This window comes from Triturus cristatus, chromosome 5_2 (assembly GCF_964204655.1).
Source record: "Triturus cristatus chromosome 5_2, aTriCri1.1, whole genome shotgun sequence".
In the NCBI taxonomy this organism is placed as follows: Eukaryota; Metazoa; Chordata; class Amphibia; order Caudata; family Salamandridae; genus Triturus; species Triturus cristatus.
This window is the reverse complement of record NC_140588.1, coordinates 473,957,190-473,981,506: the sequence shown is the minus strand read 5'-3', so window position 1 is coordinate 473,981,506 and position 24,317 is coordinate 473,957,190. Positions and strand designations below refer to the sequence as shown.

General features: G+C 43.6%; 1 protein-coding gene across 11 annotated transcripts in view; it reads right to left on the bottom strand.

The window, feature by feature from the left end:
• The window catches only part of AMPH (amphiphysin), a 951,873-nt gene that overhangs the window by 221,802 nt on the left and 705,754 nt on the right, over positions 1–24,317 (bottom strand). For all 11 annotated transcript variants that reach the window (XM_085607441.1, XM_085607443.1, XM_085607442.1 and 8 more), the window contains exon 11: positions 11,643–11,771. In XM_085607441.1, coding sequence (XP_085463567.1) covers positions 11,643–11,771 — 129 coding nt within the window. The remainder of the gene's footprint in view (positions 1–11,642; positions 11,772–24,317) is intronic.

Genomic DNA, 24,317 nt, shown 5'->3' with positions numbered 1-24,317 from the left:
TAGAAAACTCTAAAAGTAAATGACGGACAAGACTGATTTGCATATAGCCAGGTCTGAACTGGGGTGGCGAAGTGAGCTAAAGAACGATGATGGATTCAACCCAGATTTGTGACTGGGGGGTGAGTGTCTGAAAAGTTTCAGCACTCTGTCCATCATCTCCTTGTGTGTGTTGAAAATGAACAAAAAAAATGCAGAAAAAGAGAATGTGAGGAGATGGGAGACAGTGAAAGACAAAGCAGGAATGTAAGAAATATGGTGGAGGGAAAGAAAACAGGAGATAGAGAGGGAAATAGGAGGCAAGAAAGATAGGGCTGAAAGAGGACACGAAGGGGTGAGAATGGGAGAATAGAAGGAAGGAGGATGTAGAAAGAATCAATGAAGAAGAGACGGGATGAGGGAGATAGAAGAAAGAAATGATAACCTTGGGCAGAATGGTAGCTATACGAGGCATACATATTTTATGAGAGTTCAGTTGTGTGATATTTACCGAATCTGGTAATTGCCAGGTGCAATAAAGAACTCACCCTTCTTTCAATTTCATTTGGTCAAAACTGCTAGAATTAAAATGGAGAAAAGTGTCTGGTATTTACCCTAATGTGGATTTTGTTGTAGTTAGCTCTAAAATCCACAGTATTCCCCCAAAACAAATATATGATAATTATGACATCCAATAAATGCAAACACTGGGGGTATATTGGCTAAAAACCCATGCAAGACTGCCAGAGCCAGACTGGCTACCGGGCGTTTTGGTGTGCTGCCAAGCTGGGGGCTGATTTTGTTGACTGGGAACTGCGCGTGCTTAAAACCATTCATTTTGCTTTGTTTATTCAGGAGCACACGCAGGTCCCCATCAACTAAATCAGCCCCCACCGCAGTGAAATCAGCCCCAAGCTCCGCAGCACACCAAAACGCCGGTAGCCAGTCCGGCCCTGAAGACAGCACAGCAACCAAAGTTGCCGCACTGTGTTGTGCTGGAGGGTACCACTTCAGTACATAATGCTATGCCTAGACAAACTTGTATCCACTTTGGATGTTTGCTGTACAGTGCAGCACACATCCGAAGTCTGAAATGTATGGATAACTAAAAGCATCTTTCAAGTTGATTCCACTGTTCAAAAGGTGGGTCTCCTAATGGGGAGTGATTCAGTTGTAGACTTAGGAGGCTGGAATCAATAATAAGTTTCTGAAACAGGGTACCTCCTAGACCATAAATCATGAATGTTTTAAACAAGAAGGTGCTACAGAATTCTCCTTCTTCTGGTTCAACTAATGAACGATCCTTACTGGGGTTTGATCTTTGGTAGAACTAGTGTTTCCTGTGTCCTGCTTTAGGTATAAGCCCACGTGGCTTAATCAAATTAATACTCATGAGCCAGGTACTTAACTTGAGATGATATCTTTTTCCGTTTTTTTAGATTTCAAATCTTATTTTCTCATTAAGATAGAACAGTGACATACATATTTACATGTGACTTAGAACTTTACAAACACAGAAAAGTCAAAATAAAGAAAATTAATGACACAAAGGTTGACAATACATTTTACAGACAGGCATTTTATGTACAATTTATATGCAAGTGTCCAACTGGAATTAAAAGTTTGGACTTATTGTCCTTGTTTCCTCATACGTTTTTAGTGATAAGGTAAGGTCCTGTTGAGGTCAGATCAAAGATAGATTTTTTGTTATCCAAGCAACCTTAATTTTACATTAGTTTGTGGTGTCTTGTGCTCCGATCACTTGTGTGCGGTGGCTCTTGGCCTCAGTTTATGATGTGCTAACGTGTTTCGACCTTCTTGACTGGCCCAAGGCTGGTTTAAATGGAAGGTCTTCCTCAGGGCGGTGTGTGTACTTTGAAGGACACTGTAAATATATAAAGGGACAGAGTTGGATAGGGCATTTGTCACTGGTGTTTGTTTCTAAATAGGAAATGTTTCTTAAGGTATCTACTTGCAACATAACGTTGTTTGTTGTTTGTGAACCTGCCAGTTTCCTAATAAATGTCCAGGTGCCCATCACTGAAGTGATCTTCCGTGAGGGGTGGTAGGCATGGCGCCTGTATTCTTTTTTTTTATATATATATATATATATAAAATTTTTATTAGAATTAAAAAGCACAGATACAACAGTTCAATAGCATATTCAAGTACAATTTATGTATATTCTAGCACCACCCTATGCATTACTCATAATTATTCGAAAAAAATTGGAGGCTTTACTGTCACAAAGTTCCCTCATTGCCATATCTTTTGCGAGAAAGGATTAAATCTCCCCACAAGTGCTAGGCAGTATTAGGAAATGACTGACAGTTACAAATTTGGCAAATCTCCATATCGCGTGTTTCTCATCGCCATGTCTTCTGATGGAGAAGTACAGATTTCCCCTCTGTAAGTTTTCCACCTACCCCATTTCCTATCCCATTTTTTGGGGCAGCCCTTTTGCTTGTAAACCTCTTTTTCTGCAATCATGCAGCGATCCATTTCTGCCACCCATCCCACCATTAGTGGCCGTGTGATGGATCCCCAGTGCATTGCAATGGCTCGCTTCACCAGTATGTATCCCAATGCCACCCATTGTTGTTCCAGATCTGTCAGATCAGTGGCCTCCCATATATTCAGAATCCCCATTTGTGGTGACCGTTGAATGGGTTTGCTCGGTGTGTCTCTCATTTTATTAGTGGCACCATCCCACAGGGGGCGTATGACTGGACAGTCCCATAGGATTTGGCAAAAGGTCCTGACCGCATCCTCTAAGGCATAGCACATCTTTTTGGTTTCCTATTTTGGCCAGGAGCACCCCGGAAAGATAGGATCTATGAAGTATTTTCAATTGTATGAGGCGTAAGCGATGATTTATTGCAGTTTGCCTTGGGGACATCAATGCAGTTTGCCACTCTTCGTCAACTAAGGGCCCTAAGTCTGATTGCCAGCGCTCTCTGAGAGCTTGGAAAGAGTCAGGCAGATTATTACAGAGTTTGCGATAGGTACAAGAAACAGCTCCCTTCAATAGCGGCTCCGAGAGCAGGCGGTCCTCTAAAGGGTAGATTCTGGCAGGGAAGACAAGTCCGGGACGCAAGTGAGAAGGGCATGTCTGATCTGCAGTTATCGGAAGACCTCACCTGACGCTAAGTCATATTTGGTCTGTAGGTCTTTAAATGTGAGCAGCTTTCCCCTACCGATCAAGTCCCCTATGTTAACTATGCCAATGGTATCCCATTTATCAAACCCTGTATGATTACACAGCGATCCTAACCATTGAGAAGACCACAGCGGCATGGCTTTTGTGAACTTATTCGCCCATCCCAGGCGCTTAGTAGCCTTATGCCAGATAGCAACCGTTTGTGACATGGGTCCCACATAGCAATCTCTTCGGACCGTACGTATAGAGCACCTAAATAGCCCTCCCGCCCTGTTTGGTACCATTCTAGGTGGAATGCTGGGTTCGCCGGGGACCCATGGATCCAGTGGTTAACCGCCACCAATTGCGAGGCCCAATAGTAGAGACGTAGGTCTGGTAGGGCAATCCCTCCGTCATACCACCCCTTTGTTAACTTCCGGAGGGAGATACGTGATGCTTTTCCGTCCCATAGAAATGTACGGAGTTCACTTTCAATAGTGGTAAAATACATATCTGCGAGGGGAACTGGGCAATTTTGAAGTATGTACAAGAATCTGGGAAGTGCTAACATTTTAAATAAGGCTGCCCTCTCCAAAAGAGACAGGGGCAAGGACCTCCAGTGTTTAACATCATCTTGCAAGCGTTTGAGGGGGCCTTGTAGATTATGATCGTAGAACCTTTTGGGATCTGGTGTAATGTAAATGCTCATCAATGGCCAACTCTATAGTATAGTCGTGAGGTAGTCGGGGCGTGGAGCCATGTAAAACATATAGTACAGATTTGGACCAAATTGATGGTATATCTTGCATATTTGCCAAAATTGGTGATGATGTTAAATAAACTATTAATCGAGGCTCGAGGTGATGCTAAATATATCAGGATGTCGTCAGCGTATAACAATATTTTGTCCTCTGTATCATCACTCCATCGCAGTCCACTTATAGAGACATCCTGCCGTATCCAATGTGCCAGGGGCTCCAAGGTTAATGCAAAGAGAAGGGGGGACAAGGTGCATCCCTGCCTGGTCCCCCTCCGTATGGCAAAGGCACGCGATGTGTGATTGTTAACACGGACTTGGCCCAATAGTTCGGTGTAGAGCAATGCCACCCATTGTTGGAATCGTGGACCGAAGCCAAATCTCGTCAGCACTTCGAACGGGTAAAGCCATTCTATTGAATCTAACGCCATTGCGGCGTCTAATGATAGTATAACCGCGTCTTCTTGTAGGTATGACAGTCTGCCCAGGACATTATAAACTCGTCGAATATTCAAGGCTGTGTTGTGTCCCGGTACAAACCCTGATTGGTCTTCATAGACCAAGGAAGGAAGAACCGCAATTAAATGAGATGCAAGAAGTTTGGCTAACACCTTAGCTTCTGGACTGATTAGGGAGATGGGCCTATATGAGCTACAGCTAAAGGCTGGTTTACCGGGTTTACATATGACCACTAATGAGGCTAACCTTTGGTCCAAGGGAAGAACTCCTTCTTCTAGACTCTCATCATACATATTTTTGAGGCGGGGGGCCACCTTAAGAGCCATTCCCTTTATGAACTCAATCGGAATACCGTTGGATCCCATTGCCTTTACCGGAGTTGACGGCGAAGATGGCTTTGCAGATCTCTTCTGTACTTAAGCCTGTGTCTAGTGCATCTCTATCTTCCTCTGAGAGAGTAGGGAGGTTCATTTCATATTGTAGTTCACGGGAATCGGCAGGGGAGGTGGTGGTTTTGGATGTATAAACCGCCTCTAGGTGGTCCGCGAATACCTCTGCTATTTCGCAGGGTTCTACTACTCGTCGTTCGTCATCGAGCAAAATTTCGGGGACCCATCTTACCTCCTGATCCCGCCTCTCTAGCCATGCTAACATTTTCCCCACCCTTTCTCCGAGTTCGTAGATGCGATGGCGTGTGTGGAGAAGTCTCGCCTGGGTTTTTTCCTGCACTAGAGCTTTATATTCCAGTTGTTTGTTACGGAGTTTGTGAGCTTTGGTTTCATTTGGAGCAGTGCTGTGCTCTGTTTCTAATAAGAGCAGGTCCGTTTCCAATTAGGTCAATTGTTCATTTTATTTCCGGATGTATCCAATCTTTAGTGCCCGAGCTCGCCCCTTTATTACTGCCTTGTAGGCCTCCCAAATAGTATTTGCTGAATCAACAGATCCAATATTTTCAGCGAAATAATGTTCTGTCTGCTCAACGATGTCCTCTTTAATGTCAGGGATGGTAAGAATCCAGGGATTGATGATTATGGGGCCTTGAGTTTTCTGTTGGTGAAAGGAAAGGTCTACCATGAGGGGAGAATGGTCAGAAATACCTCTTGGGAGCCCCTGGAGGTGTCAAAAGTGACTTATATCTGCGAGGGTTGGGAAGAAATAATCAACCCGGGACTGACTTTTATGTGCATTGGAGTAGTGTGTAAAGTGAGCTTTCCCAGGATTTAATGCTTGCCAAATGTTCACCATACCCAGAGCCTGGAAGAAGTCTGCTAGGTGTGTACTGCGTCGGGGGATGGTTATGGGGGGTGTCTGACGGTTGTTTAGTCCATTATCATATTAAAATCACCCCCCAATATGAGAGTGCCTGGCGGGAGGTCAATCAGTATTGTGCCCAGGTCCTGCAAAGCAACTTTCCCCAGAGCCGGAGGAAGATAGGCTGATATTATATTCAGTGATTTACCCTCCCATTGGGCTTCTAGAACCGCAAATCTACCTTGAGGATCTGTCCATATACGTGTGGGTGTAATTGCCAAATATTTCCGAATGAGGATGCCCGTTCCCCGGGATCCGGACGTAAACCCTGCAAGTGCTACAAGCTTGTATCCCCATCTGTGGAGGGCTTTGCAACTATTAAAGTACTAGATCTGGTGCTTGTTGCTTAAGGTATTGTAAGACCACTCCCCTCTTTATCTTGCTGCCTAGACCATTAACATTCCACGTCATTATTGATAGCCCTGTATCTATGGAGTATGCCATAACGTATTGAGGAAATAGAGCAAACAGGAGGAGACGTGTTGTGGCGCTTTGGGGGGCCTATATGACCGGCCTCCATAGGAGAGGTGGGACACTATCACTGTACTAGCAAAATCTGTATTAGCCCATCTCTTCGGCTTTGGCAATGGTAACAGTAAGTCAGCCCTTAAGGGTGGCGGATATATATTCAAAGATACATTCTGTGCAAAGAAACAAACAACAATGAGAACCCCTCTAAATCCCCTCCCCACATCAGTTCCCCCCTCCCTGCCCCCCTGCCAGTGGAATTCGAACTTTCCACCCCCCAAAAAGGCAGAGTGCCTGTCGCCCTCCCTTCCATGTGTGAGGTGCCTGGCTAACCGCCCCCATTCCTCGCCTAGCTAGCAAAATATGTTCATATTATAGTTAGATGTATGCAATTCCAGTCCCTTCCTCATGTTGGCTTCTAGTAGGTTAGAAAACAGTGAGGCATACGCCTGAAAGGAAAAGTCCTGCTCCGGTAACAGTGTTCATTGGTAATCAGATTGGTGCAGCCCCTATGCTATAAGGTCTTGGAGTTTTCTGGTGAACTGCGGTGAGTAGAGAAACCCTACCAGGTTTATGAAGTCTCATAACCCAAGTCAATATACTCCATCTGAGTCTTCCTCCGGAGGTCGTTCTCTGAGTGTAGGTGGTGCTCGTTGGCCATTGGTGGGGCCCCTCATTGTTGCGGCCAGCCGACTGCCTTCCTATTTGTCGCCATCCATCTAACCCTTCCCAAGCTTCCTCCAGGGACAGGAAAAACCAAGTCTTACCTTCAGATTCTACCCGAAATTTAGCCGGGAACAGCATGGAGTATTTGACGTCTTTGTCCCGAAGTGCTTTCTTTACCGCCGTGAAGCTGCATCTCTGTGCCTGAACTTTAACGGTGAAATCAGGGAAAAAAGTTATGTTGGCATAGTCAATTTTTAGTGGGGATCCAGTTCGTGCAACCTGCAGGATAATGTCCCTGTCGTGGAAATTGAAGACGCTCGCAATGATGGGGCGTGGGGGGGGCTCCCGGCTTTGGACGTCCTCCTGGAACTCTATGGACCCTTTCGATGGAGAAATAGCTAGAGAGCCGCTTAGGTTGGAGTTTGTTAAGCACTAGGTCTTCCACAAAGAGGTCTTACCCTCCCTTTATAGTCGTTCAGGAGCTCCTCCATCCATTTCTGTTGGTCCTGGAGTTGAGTGAGCTGCAGTGCGGTGGTATCGGAGACGAGGGCCGATGTTGTGGATTCTACCTCTCTGAATCTAGAGTCCATTTTTTTTAGATCAGCCTGCAGGAGGGTTACTTCGATATTTATGGAGTCTATTCGCATCTCTAGGGATGTGCGTACTCCCGCTATTGCCTCCATAACGTCTTCAAGGGTAGGAGTTTTCCCTGACGGGCGGGGTTGCGAGGTTTTTGGATCATCTTCAGGTGTCACGGAGACATCTTCCCCCTGCCTGTTCCAGGCAAATTTTGCCAGTTGCTTTTGTGTTTGAGGTTTGAGTCCTTTGGTACTGGCCATGGTAATTCCGTAGAAGACAGTGGAGATGTGTACAGAAGCACTACTGTAATAACCGCCGCCCACCCGCAGGAGAAAACTGTCCTCCGTCGGCCTGCCAGTGTTCCAGGTGGGTCAACTGATCAGCAAGCGGATCAAAGTGTCTCCAAATCGCAGCTATGCCGCCATGTAGCCAGGATGAGCGCCTACGGTTACAAAGTGATGTCTGATGCAACCACAATATGGTGTCTTATGAAATATTCTCACTTAATGGGACCCTTGTAGTTGTCTCATCTAGGGCCGGTCAGGAGTCAAGACATTTCTGAATTTCAGTCTTATCACACCCTGTAGTGGCCTGTAGATGGAGTCCGTTATTTTACCAGAGGTCCAGCAGTGGAAAGGCCGTCAGGCAATTCACCCCAGAACAGCCACGAGTGCAGATCAGTGGAGTAAGCTCAGATGCCGCCCTGGGGTCATAGCCTGAGACTACCTGGTCAGCCGAAGCCCACTGTCCCCTTTAAATACTCCGTTGCACTTAGCCTCGTGCTTCTGTTGGGGCCCAGAAAGTTAACACAATCCTACTGGCTGCTTATACCTCCGTGAGATAATCTTGTCCCAGCTGTGAGTCACGGGTGAAATAGGGGCGCCATTCCCACGACAGGTAGGCCTTTCGGCAGGGGCCTCGAGTGGGCCATGTCCGCTTAGTGCGTGCACCGCCCTGGGTATATAGCAGAGATGCTGCAACTGCTTGATCCCTCCTCCAGGTCACCCTGCTGTCCTTCCTCACCTCTGCTGTCCTGGTGATCGCCGAGGGCTCAGCAGTTTATCAGGGTTCCGGCGGCTTCGTGAGCAGGCCCTGAAGCCGGTGCCTAGATCTTGGCGATCTACGGCGGCCGTCCCCCAGGCCGTGGATGTCCTTACCTTCCGTTTCCAGCCGCGATGTCCGGCAGCTAGTCCCATGTCTGCGTTGCCTACCAGCAGTCCCGCAGGGGGGGATGGGGAGGAGGGTTCAGCCGTTCCTAGTAGCGCCGGTCACGAGCTTCGGAGTAGGGTCCCGGGATCAGGTCGGAATTAGTACCTTGTTTTTACATTCGCCATCTTGACTCCCTGAAGTTGGCTCGGGATGGCTGCCTTTATTTTACTTGAAACTCCAGCGGGACCTCTCCCCAGGCGATGTCCATGTGCGGGATAGGGTCGTGCTTGTTTTCCCGGTGCAGTCTGGGAATCTACAAACTTGAGGTCGAAGAAATGTTTGGATATGCAGGTGAGGAGCAGCTTTAGTGAGCGAACATTCCCGACGGCCGCTAGCCACGCCTCCCCGGCACCTGTATTCTTAGATTCCTGTGGCCTGTGGATTTTTTGGGTGCTAACCCTTATCTACTATTGGTAGTAGATAGGCTTTTGCGTAACAAAATGGTGTATGGGAATGCCAAGCTCCACCCATGGAATGCCTTAATGATGAAAATTAATGCAAAGAAACACGAAGCCCTGCTTTGCGTTACTTTCAGTCAAATTCCTCATTAAACAAGTTTTGCCCTGGACAGTAAGTTCAAAATAACCAATTTGTGTGGGTTTGAATTATTTTTGTGATGCAAACCCAGCACAAAATGTTTGTAAATCTGCCCCTCATTGTCCGATTTTTATCGGATATGATAACTATCCCATCCATAATCAGGGCACTCATAATCAGAGCCTTAGCATTAATTTCTGCATCTCTTATGCAGGTGGAAAAGGAACATGAAAACTTGGCTGCCTGCGACAGATTTCTCATTTAGTAGAATGACAGTAATTAAGATCAATAGTTCCCCGTAATGTTCTTCTTATTTAGCAGGCTGCAAACCATTACCTTTAACTAACTTTCATGCTAAAAATACAATCAATTGGCAGACTTCAACAGCTACTCTCTTCTAGACAGCCACAAATCTCCAGATTGGCCGAAGCCAATGGTCTGTCATGGTCTGTGCTATGAACCCTGAATATCTTGGCATTCTAATCAATGTATACTTGGCCATGGTCCAACTATAATATGCTGAACCAAATAGCTTCCAAGCACCATAAAACTCACAAAAATGGCAGGAGTCGGAACAGAAACTCAAATCATAGAAATCAGTTAACACCGTTTTGAATGCATTCATACGCTGTAGTGAAGTTGACAGGGAACGGATTCCACAGCCTTGGACCTAGAGCACAGTAGTTCCTGCTTCCATGAGTTTTACATTTCGTGGAGACACCAGAAACAACAATTCTATAGATCACAATGACAAGAATAACTCAATGGCACAGTCGGTCAGCTAGCTAACCAAGGACTCTCCCGTTATCGTGTCTGAAGATTACTTTTTGATCTTCATTTTGACTCACTCGGAGGGACTTGGGGGCATCATGTTCTATGCTTCTGTGTGGTTTGAAGAGAGTACTGTAAAACAAGACTCAGTTACCTACAAATATCTGTTTGTCTGTGCAAGTGCCTAGAATGCAAAAGCATAATTAGGTAAAGGACCACTAACCACACCCATTCTATCCTTTTCTAAAGTTGACCCTAGCCCCAACTACTAAATTGTGCGGTACAGTTCTGAGCAACCTCATCCACAACCACACAAATAGCCCAATCCATGAACAAACATAAAATTATGGGTGGATATTTAGACCTCCCCCAAACGTACTTTTATGGGATTTTTTTCTATTTACAAATATAACAAGTAGTATGCCTCGAAAGGTAGTACACCTGGAAAGTTGTTTCAGGTGCAGGTTTCTACAAGCACTGGTGGGAATGTCATGTGACTTTTTTAAAGAATTGTATTCCACCAGGGCACAGCCTCCTGTTCAAATACACATTTGTTTTCTTTGCTGGGAAACCATTTTTCCCCGTTGTGCAATCCCTTTCCCTAGACCCAGGCCGCATCTGGTGATCACCCATTCCACTTACTATCGAGGATACGGAGTTACTCCAGCCCTTACCTGGAACCCATCTCCAACCATTCCCCGAGCGGAAAGAGATTGGAGAGACCTCTGAGAATGTCCAAAAATATACGTTGGTTGGCATTCCCAAACTTCCACAGCAAACCAAACCTTAGAATGTACACTTTCCACCTCTCAACTGTGTTTTAATATTGCAGATTTCTATGCAGTAGTGAATTCATTCACGCCCACCAGGAATTGCTTTGTGGATTACTGGTGGGCATACAAAAAGTTAGATTTTGATGAATACTTATGTTTACAACCATATTTATCTCATTGAATAAAGCCCACCAATGCCTTGTATTTGTGTAGACTGTACCAGTGCTTAATTTATTTTTAAAAAGTAAGTGCCGGGACCCAGAGATTTTCTTAGGAGCCCTAATGCAGGTACGGCCAAATACCAAGGATGCTTCATTTGGATTCCACCTTATGCCTTGATCTTCCTCCGTTCTACTACTCCTGTCTGTATTTCACACTCTCAGAGGATCCTTTTCCCTATTGATTTCTCCATTTGTTATTTTTAACCCTTTATTTCCATTTTCCCGTCTTTTCTCCCTTCTCTTTATTTCTCTTGGACAACGACTGATGATGAAAAATAAATCCTGGTTCCCAAATGTATGCAGGTGCCCATCACCCATGAGCTCCTGCACATATTAATCAGTGAGACAGTATCCTGGATGTGACAGCTTGCCACAGAAGTGTTGCTCCCAGCTTTGTCACTGGCCAGTAGTATTGGGCAGTAGTGATATTGGAAAAGTGTGCAGCCGATGTAAAAAGGGAGGTTAGGCAAAGCAAGGGTTAAAGAGGAACTTTGGGGACTAGAGAAACATGATAGTAGCAGAAAATTTGCATGAAGGATCTCCCACATGTGAAATGTTTCCAGACTTTTGCTACTAAACAGGTAAACGTTGCAAGACTGAAATGGGTAGTTTAGCGTTGAGCAATGTTAATGTGTCATATAGGTGTATCCTGTGGTTTGAGTGGTCTGTGTGTATTCTCCGTGGTGACCAAGGGAATAGAAAGTAAGGGAATGCAAAGTCTGGGTAGGTGAAATATCTCAAACACGTCTAATGTAAAACGTTTAGTGGTGTCTGACCTGTGATGGTGTTGTGACGTTAATCTCTGGTAAGAAGTTGTCTTCGAAGAAGCTGATGATATTTTCCTGTTGCAATTCTTTTGATGGTGTAAGTTTAGGAAGCGGTGGGACAGGCGGTCCTTTCCTCAGCTGAAAGAAGAAAAGAAGGAAATTAACAGGTATATTTCAGGACTTTATAAGAGAAATGGGCCCAAAACAACCTTTGCTTACTGCATTACACATGGGAGATAAGAAGTGTGGTCTATTCAATTGAGAAAACACAGAGTGCTAGTATGGCAGAACTGCTTGCATATGCAGTATAAACACATAGGGGCTTCTTCACAATGGCTATTTTGGAGTACGTAAAGTAGTGCAACTTTATTTTCTCCAAAATGCAAGTAACAAGTCACCAGCTGGAGGTCTGTGTCTCCGATTCTCTTATATTTGTAAGGATACATAAGAACTATTTAGTAGCAAATATGGAGGTGACAAGAGGCAATAGTTGGAAAATAGGGACATATGGATATAAAATGGGTGGAGATTAATGGAAATTGAAGGAGGGGGTTGGGGGTGGGCATCCTAATACAACAACACACCCAAATAAGATTAAGCCTATTGCAATTTACAAAAACACACGTTTAAAAACACTACAGTAGTTGTTCTGACAAAACATGCTCAAATATACAGATCAGCCTTGGAGTGATTCAAACACCACTCATGGTTAACAACTGGTACTTCAACACACTCCGATAGGAATCAAAGATGGCAGGGAATAACTATAACACATAGGAAAACATATTAAGTGAATTTAGGAATATTTTACATTAGCTTTTTTAAGTTATATTTGTTTGTATTTAAATATATTTTTTAATCAAAGATGTCAAGTGTTAATTTTAAAGGACATATTCATATTTTAATAAAATATAGTGTAAGTTATATATTTTAAAAAAATCACAAATCAGTAAACACATAGCTTGCAACTATGTTGTGACACATTCAACATAAATGATTCGCCAAAGATGGGAGAGAGAAAATTAACATTTAGTTTAATTAAAGAATAATGCTGATAACAAATACAAATGTGAAGTTTAATTGCAATTATATGTTAGGTTTTATTGCAGGTGTGTTGTTCCTCGTTACTGGGGTAGTACCAGGTGAATAGGAGTTTGGGTAATGTGTTTTAATATTTTTAAATAAAAAAATGTTTAATTTAAACTATTGTTCTTCCATCTCCATATTGTTTTCTATATGAAGATGTCCTTCCTGGTGATAGAGATCTCAACCCCTGTGGTGGAGACCTCCACAAAAAGGTAAAACGTATGTCATTGTGACTTTTTGCCATTTATTGTGTTTGTGGTATCTCCACTGCTTCATTTGAGGGGGTGGAACTTTTAAGTCTACATCTAAGTGTAAATCTACACAAGGAAATGATAAATTCCATATATGAAGGGATTTAAACCTAGGTGTAGATCTACACTAGAGGAGATCTACATACACAAACTTAGCTTTGCCAATAACGCTCAAAAGGTCACCCATAATCATTAATTACAATAACATTATAAGCTTTCATTTTGAAATGTAGAGAACAGCATTTTTACTGTTGCCAAACTCCACTAAATAGAACACACCAAAAAATATTAGTACGCATTCATACATCTAGGACCATATTATAAATACAGTGCACTGCCCTAGTCTGCGCCATGGTGCACTTTTAAATATGTGTGCCGAGCGATGAATGTGTGACATCAAAGCAAAGGTGCTGTTCCAAGTGCAAGCATGATCCCAGGCCTAAACTGGGAACAGTGCATTAGTGAAAGGTGGACCGGCTGTTCAAAGCCACTTGTCTGTCTTTCACTGAGGCAGAAGAGCCAGTCACAACATTTAAAAGGGGGGAAGGGACCCACTTGCAGGCAAGGGCAGTGGGATACTACACCCACCTATAGTGCCTTGAGAGATAGAGAAAAAGAGAGGGAAAGAGAGACCCTTACATTTCTATAGTAACAATGCATTTCAGAAAAAGCTGAAGTTTCCACCACAAACAGAATTAGAGTACGCTGTAGAGAGCTATAGCGTTTCCTGCAGCTTGACTGGTAGCCTATAATGAGGAAAGCTATCATGCATCCTGTTCAGATGATCCACATGTGCCAGCTCCTCCCAGCATATCTCAATGTGTTTGCATACATTTTTTGACCTAGAAAGACCACCTCTCCACTTAAAAAGAGATGCACAGGGATAAAACAAGTTTAAAGGGTTATCCCTGCTCTTACATAGAAAGGTAAGTCTGCGGTGTTGGCAGTTTACTAATTGACATATAACTGTATTTACATTTTCCCCATGACTCGATTTTCAGATATAGCACACATTTGTCATACAAGCCGGGGAACCCCTCAAACCCCAAACCAGTGACAATCCAGCACCCCACAGTACTGTGCAATTATGAGTTAAACCTCACAGAATGGAAGAGTAACTGTGCGGAACTGAAGTACTGACCAAAATTCCACATGGAAAGCACACATTCATGAGGGTTAGAACACATGTGCCACCTGCTTTCAGCAGGTTGAAGATATGTGTAGGGGCTGGCGCAAGGTGGTGGTTGGAAGATGGATGAGGGAAGGGGAATATGCTGGCTGGCAATGGGGAGCATTGCATACTCTCCCAGGGGCATATTTACAAGCTGACGATAAAAAATTATCGCCGCTTTTGAGGCCGTTTTCGGCCGAACAGCGGCGATAATTTTATCGCCTAATTAGCAAGGCCACGCTAACGCGCAAAACCTTGCTTTAGCGTCGGGATTCCTAACGCCCAGCTTTGCATCTCTAATGAGATGCAAAGTGGGCGTTCCTGACCTAACATGACAGGAGAAATGTTAAGCGACATTTCTCCTATCATCAAGCCCCACGCTATGAAGCATAGCGTCAGGAAAAGTAGCAATAACCCCTGTTATCGCTACTTTCCTTACGCCTGCTTCAGGACTGACTTAGCCATGATATCCTATGGAAGGTGGATATCATGGCTAAGTTTGTGAGTCCCTATCAGCAAGCTAACGCCACACTGCGTGAGATTATCGCTGGGTTTCCAGCGATAATCTCACGTTAGGCAGTTAGCGTGAGGATTTTTATCGCTGAGGAGATAAGCGTTGCTAATAGCATGCTATCTCAGCGATAAAAATCCACGTTACCCGGCGATAATTATCCTCACACTAAGAGCGCTGAGCGATAATTATCGCCGGTTGTTGCTGATATGCCCCTAAGTGCTTAACGCAGTGCTTTCCCAGAGATTTTACCAGATGGATTTTCAGCACAATCGAGCCCTCTGTTCCTGCACCCACAAATTGTTAGTGGAGGGAAACCAGGCCACTGATGGAATACAAGTATTACAGTCATGTTCCTAAAATATTCAACATATACCCCAAGAAAGCATTCAAGTTCACAGATATTCAGCAGCGGCTTCTTCACTTGGGCAGGAAGTGCATATCACTTGCGTCAACCAAAGTGACAGGGCACTTTGAAGCTCTCCACACAGCTGTCTTAGACAGCTGGATGGAAACCAAGCGCAGGCCTAAGGGGCCTGAAGGAGATCCAGCCAGGATGCTCCATCCAATCCTGGCGCTGCAGAGCAGCGCCATGATTAGTTAAGCAAGCCGTCATGTCCCGTTCTGCAGGAAAGAGGAAAATGGGTCCAGAGTGAAGAGCGCAGTCAGGTAAGTGGCTTTTTTTTTGTTATGTGTATTTTGTGTGCAGTGTATGTTCCCGCAGCAGTTTGCCTGCCTTACCAATCCCAAAAGCTGGCAGCCGCCACTGCAGATGATTTATCTGATTTCAGTAAAATTATCCTGATGCATAGGTTTGGATCCAGTGAAAGCGAATTAAGTCTCACACACTGAGAAGGGGGAGAGGCAACATTCCACTACTCCGACCTCCACTATCACATAACTATAACACACACAGAGGAGTAAGGAAATGTAATCCAAGGGTGGAAAGTGATCCAAGGGTGGCACATGCTCTGAGAGAAAATACTGCCCTCACTCACAAAATTGTGACATGCTTCATCATTGGGCTTGCTTCAGTACACCCATGCACAGACCAACGCCTGGGGTGGAGCAAAGAGAGGGGAAGACAATACAAACATAAATATATATATATTTATTGGGATCACTGAAAAAAAGTGCAGTGAAGGTTAAAACTAGCTAGGTGGTGCCCACTCTCGACAATTTATTTCTGGGCCCACCGTATACGTCTAAAAACATGATGGATGGTGGTGATAGGAGAAGATAATGAGTTCCTTCACCCCTCCCTACTGCCAAAGTGTTGACATGTTTCTGCCGTTTGATAAGTGCCCACAGGGTCACACCGGCATTCCTCTGGACCCTTCGGATGCCAGAAATGTGTTACCCTTTGTACCTGGGTTAGGTATCCTTGGAATCTGTTACTTCCAAGCAAAGGGTGCCCCTATGTAACTCACACTTGATAATGTGTAGGGGAAGACACAAAAAGGATGGAATAAAATTATTTGTACATGGGTTCCTACTGAGTGTTCATGCTCCGGCACTCGAAATACCTTTCCACTCACATCTCAGAAAGCAGATTTGCAACACCAAAGTGCTCACTATAACCATATAGGTATGGAATGTTACCATAATGCCCATGTCAGGGCCCACCATTCTATAATGGGATAATTTACCTAATCTCATTCGCAGGGGATTGTACTTTCCTAGACCGAAGTCCAATGCACATTCATTGCACTCACTCATGCTGCGCAATAAAAATAAACTCACTGAGTTCCATATACTACAATGCTAAAACTGGCGAGAATTAGGGAGAGGCCCCCTGTAGTCACACTCTGGGGGAAAATAAAAACATTGACTAATGAGATTAGACAGTAGCATTATATATCGTATGAACATGCAGGGATTGGTAATTCATTTAAACAATGTCCTGATGTGTATAAAATACATTAAAAAGAGGGCCCTCTAGGTTGTAAAAGCGTCCAAGTGTTGCCCCGATTTGTGTGTTGAGGCTGCCCGCGAACGCCCCTCTGTTTGATACAAATGCACCGTGAAATACCTGGTAACAATAAACGTGACCCAGCATGTTCGTGCAGTCTCTCGTAGCGGGGACATCCCCACTACTGAACAAGGCATCTATTCGTGGTTCCGTCCAGCAGAACTCCCTCCCTGCAACTCCTTACCTCGTCAAGGTGGGTGCTCTGCCCGGAAAGTGTTCAGCTCTCTCCTTGTAGGTAGTGAGATGCTGCTTCGCTTCTCCACTCATAACGGGAAGATTTCCGGACACGTGACCAGTGTCCCTGTCAAGTGACCGTGATGTACTGATAGGTCACCGGGTTTGTGAAAGTTCTTAATCCCAGCAAGTAGTTCCTAATGCAATGTTTTATTTTATTATTTCAATTCCTGGGGTCAACTTTATTCGTATACACAACCACTGTTGGACTAGGAGTTGAATCAGAATGCCATTTCCACCGTAATCGAAACAGTTATTAAGTTTGGTTAATGGGCATTACGAACTGTATCACAGTGTATATTAGCAAAATAGTTCCTATGGTGCCTTTCCTGGCGAGATGTTTTTTTCTAACCCCACAATTGGGGACACTGTATCACTATGCATTATGGAAAGATAGTTTGTACAGGGAGTCTCCTACTGTGATCTTTTATTTCTTACCCAGCAATTGGGGGTCATTCCTATATTACTTAGAACGCGATGGGGGACAACTCTACTAGTGTGTAGTGTTAAAAGGTGGGAAAGAAGTGGATAGTACTTTGCTGCTACGCGCAAAACCCACCTGTGTTATTCATGGGCGCCTGATGTGAGGTTGGTGTGACACATGGAATACCACTACCATTACCATATGTTAAGGGATATGTTTTGTTACTGATTGCCCTCAAACTGTGTCATTGAGGGGCACTAGATTGTATCCCGGGGGCACACTGAGGTATATTATTTCTTTTTTACCTTGGGCATGAGACTAAAAATCTGGATCGTAGGGTAATGTGGGCTAACTGGGGCCTCATTGAACCCTATCTATTTAATGTGTTCCACAGGATGTCATCATTTAATCCAATCTCATGGCTTTTAAGTCTGTACACCCACTTCTGTTCTCTCATCAAAAGCAGTCTCTTTTTGTCTCCTGAGTTTTGATTTTGTCTGGGTTTGTCCCGCACAGTCCATGCTAGGTAATTTATTGTGTGGTGCTCTTCCAGGTAATATGCTGTGAGTTCTGTGTTCGACTTTTGGCACTTAATGGTGTGCATATGCTCCATAATGCGTATTTTAACTTTTCTCGTAGTCATGCCAATATATTGTTTCTGACATGGGCATGTGATAAGATAAATGACATTATCTGAGTTACAGTTCGTATGTGTTCTCTGTTCCCACGGATGTGGCAGTCCCTCATCTACATTCTTTGAATCTTTTGTCAGGTGGCACACATCACATGAAGCACATCTGGTATGTCCCGTGATTGGCCCTTGGACCTTGTGTGCAACTGGGTTTGGGAACCCTAGGTCATGTGTGGACCGATTGATCCCACAGGTTTGCTCTTCTCTTAAAGAACAGAGGTTTTTCCCAAATCAAGCCCATTTGAATTTAGTATGCAACACATTTTAAGTATTAACCATTTTATATGGTGTGAGGCTGTGTTAAAAGTGGTAACACAGACTGTTTTAGTCACCGTCGGTCTTTCCACTTTCTCCAGTAAATTGTCTTTGTGTTTATAGCTCTCTTCCTGGCTTTCTTAACCACTCTTTCCAGGAATCCTCTTCTGGGGAGTTTTTCTGTCAGGAGTTAAGCTTCCTCATTGAAAGTCGTTCTGTCCGTGCAGTTCCGCCAGAGTCGAAAAAATTGTCCCACTGGTAGATTCTTCCTAAGGGATTTAGGATGGAAACTCTCAAAGGCGAGTAGGGGGTTTTTGTCCGTGGGTTTGTGGTAGATGCGGGTAGAGAGCTTCCCTTCTTTTGGTTTGATGACCAAGTCTAGAAATGGTAGTTCTGTGTTAGTCACGGTAGATGTGAAATGTGGCAAAGGGTTGCGACTATTCAACCACTCTAGGAATCCCTTAACAGACTGCTCGTCACCCCTCCATATCACCAGGACGTCATCAATGAATCTGTGCCATAGTCTGATGTTCTGTGACCATGGGTTTCCTTCGTTGTAGATGTTGGTATTCTCGAATGCTCCTACGTACAAGCCAGCCAGACTTGGGGCGAAGGTACTCTCCATGGATGTGCTGTGGGTCTGTAGACATAGGGTACCATCAAATTCAAAGAAGTTTCTAGTAAGGTCAATTTCTGCCAAATTGAGGATGAAGGCCCTTGGGGTTTGGTATAACCATTGCTCTCAGAACAAGATGCCTTCCAACACCTTTAGTGTTTCTCTCTGAGGGATGTTCGTGTATTAGGCCTCGATGTCCAGGCCCAGCAAGAATTCATTTTGGGAGTTGAATTCAATCTCCTTGATAAGGTTCAGAACAACACGTGTATTCTGTTGATAGGCTTGCATCTTCTGCACTAGGTGTTTTAGATAGAAGTCACAAAATTGTGATAAGAGTTCTAAAATAGACCCGATCCCCGATAAAATAGGCCTGATTTTGAAGCCCTAAGGAGGCCGGAGGATCGACCCTTCATGAACCTGAATAACATTGAAAAGGAAGCATTGCAACATCTTAAAGACAACCATTCCCTTGTAATCAAACCAGCAGACGAAAGGGGCACCGTTGTTATCCTTAACAAGAAGACATACACCAAGGAGTGTCTACTTCTCTTATCTGACTGAAGAAACTATCAGATCTTGAGGAAGAACCCCACCATGGAAATCTCGAAGGATCTCACATCCCTAGTGGAAGAGGGTCTAGCCCATGACTGGATCTCGAAACAGGAAGCTGACTACCTGAGCAAGTACCAACCAATCACACTGTACTTCTATATACTCCCCAAAATACATAAACCCACATGTCCACCCCAGGCACGCCTATTGTATCGGGGATCGGGTCTATTTTAGAACCCTTATCACAATTTTGTGACTTCCATCTAAAACCCCTAGTGCAGAAGATGCAAGCCTATCTACAGGATACATGCAATTTTAGGTGGTATTCATAAAGGGGAAGAAGTCCCCTTTGTATTCCTTACCTGTTGTGAATCTGAGTATCAGCATCAGATGGGGTAGGCAGTGCTCCAGTGCTCGCACTGAAGTTTTCCAAAACCTAATATCTTTCTTTTCTTAAGAGGCCTGAGTTCCTTTAAGGACCCCTGGCTGCTTTTAAAGAGAAATTCAGTTTGAGAATCTGATCACAGAGATGGTGGTCTGTTGTTGACCACCATGAATGTGACTGCAGACCACCATGAATGTGATTGTAGCCAATCACGGAGGGTTGCAATTTGCAACAGCCTAAAGGATAATAATTATGCAGGTTATTTTGCGACCCCCTTCAATTTCTTATTTTGTGATCTGATTTTTTTGTATATAGGATAGTTTGCCAATAAAATAATGGTCACAAAAACTGGTATGCAAATTTGCCGCCACTTAAATAGTACTTCTGGACCTCTAATCCTTTCATCCTTATTCGGGGTGTAGGAAGCTTGCAGATATTATTAAATGCCTATAAACCTTATGCATAACCATTATTCCCTAACTCTGAATTGATTACTTTGTATGTTTAAGCTTTGAGGGCAACCCACAGATTACTGTAGAGTCTGTGGCATTGAGTTTATTGGCCATATTTTGTTTGGATCTCACCCAGGTCGATGCTCCATGAACTTTTTTTTTTAAGGTTGAGCCTGGGCTGAGCATGCGCTGCTCTGCCGCATGCTGTATTGGAGTATACACTTGAAGCCCCACCCACTCTCCGCCCATAATTGCCATTGGTTTATGTCATTGCTCTTCGTAAATGCTGGCTTCTTATTCGTACATAGACTTAATAGTTCCCCCTTAGTACCTCCGTGTCTTCAATTGTAACCTCCCATGAGGACTGGCCCTTTTACTTCGGTTGTTACACAAACTGCTTTATAAGTTGGTGAGCACTATTTTCTTTAATGCTCCTCCTCTATTCCACCCACGATATCGCAGCATCCGCCCGTTCTTATTTTAGTAGTAATATATTTTTATTCAAATTACAGCGCAGCGCTTAATTATTTAATATAGGGCACGGTCCGCTTTCACTTTAGCGGCCGCGCTACAGAACCTTTTGAATTTACTTATATTTTTTTAAACTTTTGTTGAAAGCACCATACGTGCTTTCACTTTAATGCTGACAATGCCCCTTTGTTTACACACTGCTCACGGTAACCTGAATATGCGAGCAGTTTTTAAAAAAATGGGCGTGGCCACCATTACAGTGGTCTCGCATTTGCGAGAGTTTGAGCTCATGGCATTAAAAACAACATTGGGGCATATTATCAAGAAACGCCATTAACATTATCGCCGCCTTAGCGGCAGAAAACTGCCGCTAAAGCGGCGATAATGGGCTTGATAATATGCCCTTGAGGATTGCCATAGAAGCCCATATTCTGGTGTGAACATGGGCTTCTATGGGAATTTTCAAGGTCATATTATCAAGCCCATTATAGCCGCTTTAGCGGCAGTTTTCTGCCGCTAAAGCGGCGATAATGTTAACGCCGTGCTTGATAATATGCCAAATTGTCTTTTATATATGTGTTCCCTTTAAAAACACATAAATAAAAGGCATTGTCATTTTCAATGCCAATAGCTTAAATGCTCGCAAATGTGAGACCTTTTGCTTTGAAAATGCTTGTTAAACTTTGGACCCTTTATGCAAGTTTTTGCTTTATGTGGCTCTTATTAGTGAGCCGAAATGCTCATTCCACAGCTGTGACCGAAAAAACTCAGAACCTCAATTCTCTCACAGTCATGTGTCGATAAATGGCAACAAGATATCCCACATCCGGCCAGCGTCAAAAGGGTGAATACTTAAGTAGTATGAATCACTACAGAAAGTGTCTACAGTGCAAATGTGCAAACAAACACGTTTTAAGTTTTGCTTCTATCTGAAATTGCTTGTGGGATTTGAGCTACCGTCTAAACTAATTATACCAATTCGGCACTTTGCACGAGGGAAATCTGGTTATGCAAATCCTATTAGGTGTCCCTTTGAACATGGAAGTGGCTGAGACTCTAAAAGAGGCACTTGGCATATCTGGGGTATTCCAGCAGGACTAAGAGTAAACCAAAAAGTAAATCAAGACCTCCCCCTCGGAGTATGCTGCTGTCTCCTGACATTTCACTAATGAAAATTTCACAGTGCATGAAGACTTCACATAGGGTCGTCACACGCCTTTGTTTCCAGTTGTTGCTTAAGACATACACGTCAAGCAAGTGTAACCCGGAAGTTATTTAATTTGGGGATGCGTCAGAGGTGAAGCCAACGTCCATGCAGCAGGAGAATATTTATTTGGATGTGTCCTCTTCCTTGCACAACTTTGTCATTGTAAATCAGACTATTGAAATGGTGGGTGTAAATAATAAAATATATTTTTGTGGCCTTGACATTACTTCGGGTGGAAGGTTACGTGCAGGACAACTAAGCTTCACTGCTATGGTGATTTGTTGTTGCCATTCCTTCTAATCGTTTCCCATGTTCAGTGAGGTTGAAATGCTGGTGCAATAGAACTCTGTTTCGAAATGCTTCAGTTCAACATTCTGGTTTTTATTGACAGGGTTTTTGCTCAGTGCTGTAATCCTGGACGTTATGTTTCACAGGAGAAGTGATTATTTTAGACCTGCTATTGTTCAGCATGATTTGGTAATCCGCATATTTTCAACAGTTGAAGGCACATACAGCCAGCTCCAGAAACAACGGTGGGAAACTGGCACAAGTAGTATGCCGATTTAGGCGTTCGTATGCCAATGCATGGAAAATATTTCATTAAAGCATTTCATGCAATAAAAGGTTGTGCTTTAAAATAGATGTGTAGACTTATTTTTAATAAAATCCCCAGGGGAGGTTACACCAAAAGGGAAATACAAAGATGGCATATGAGAAGCCTTCACTATATTATGTCCATTTCTTGTAAAGTTCTAAAATAGGACCACTGAGCTTGTAACATCCCAGAGCCAGTTCTGGCTGGAATCTTCGTGAACGCTCCATTTTATATCTGCCCACTCTCATTTTTGTCATCTGCTGTCACTGATGGAGTCCTTTCTTTTTGAGCTTCTGCAGAAAATGAACCGCTTTTTTAGTGATATTGGGATTCCTCTTGATTAATTAGGATCACAAGGTATTGTGTGGTTTGGTGATGGCTTCTATTTTACACACTAAAAGGCCTATCCTTCTAAAAACTCATGGGTGACAATAGAGAGGCCTTCGTCTGTATGTGGATCATTAAGTCGCAGCTCGGAGCCATCATGCTGTATTTTGTCTGACCATTTTGTGTTGGTTTTATGATTCTGGGCACTTTACCACTTCTGATCAGTGCTAAAGTGCATGTGCTCTCTCTTGAAAACTTGGTTAGATTTGTCTACACCTGTGTGACATACGTAATTTACCTGTAAGTCCCTTGTACAGTGGTATCCCATATACCCAGGGCCTGTAAATTAAATGCTACTAGTGGGCTTGCAGCTCTGCTTGCGCCATCCACCAAAGTAGCCTTTCAAACCTCTCTCAGGCCTCTGCCGCTACAGGACCTGCGCACACAGTTTACTGCTGCAGTGACGTGGCATTTAAAGTGGTTGCCACGTCTGCAATTCTCCTTTTACTACATATAAGTCGTCCCCAAGGTAGGCCATAGCTAGCACTATGGGCAGGGTGCTGTGTAGGTAAAAGGTAGGGCATGTCCTTTTGCTGTGTGGCATGTCCTGATAGTGACCAGCAGCCTATTTGGTTTCTCACTGCTGTTAGGCTGCCCTATCATAAGTTTGCACTGGGAATTCCCTGGTATGTATTTCAGTGGTAATTTCTGATATGAAAGGGGTAGCATGGCCATATTTGGTATGTTTTGAAAAGGAGTAATAAATCCTGCTTATTGGTGAAAGTGGATTTGTTATTACGATTTTATAAATGCCACTATTATAAGTAGTTCATTAAGGGGTTACGTCCAATATTGATGGCCACATAGGACGTGTGAAACATTTTTAGAAAGTAAAAGGGAATCTGACCACCTGAAGAAAATCCCGAGATAAACACAGGGATTAGAAACGCATCGGCATCCTTCTAGATACCCCATGAGGTGGTTACAATGAAATATAGCCTACAAGCAGGATGGGGATATAAAACTGAGATTACATCCCACAATACCTTGAGCTTATCCCCTATGGGAAGGGAACTCCCATAAAAAACTGAAATAGGTTCGGAGAGAGTTCCATTAGATCACTGGTTTGACAGACTGTAGGTGTAACACTTTTATGTTATCCATTAGATCACTGTTTTGACAGACTGTAGGTGTAACACTTTTATGTTATTGTGATTTTTGTATTCTGTGTTAAGTTTTATCAATTGTAATAATCAATATCGTTTTGTTTATGTTTCATGATTTGTCATATTTGATAAGTGTATCGCTCCATGCTCAGGCAAGCATGTAAATTAATTAAATGTGTTGACAAGATTTACAAACTATGGCAAAGAAATAGCCAGGCCCAAGGAAAAAAATGTCTACATTGGTCCATAATCTGCTTAAATAAACAGCAGGATTTATAAATAAGGTGGTCCGATTCCATTTTTTCTAAAAACTATTAG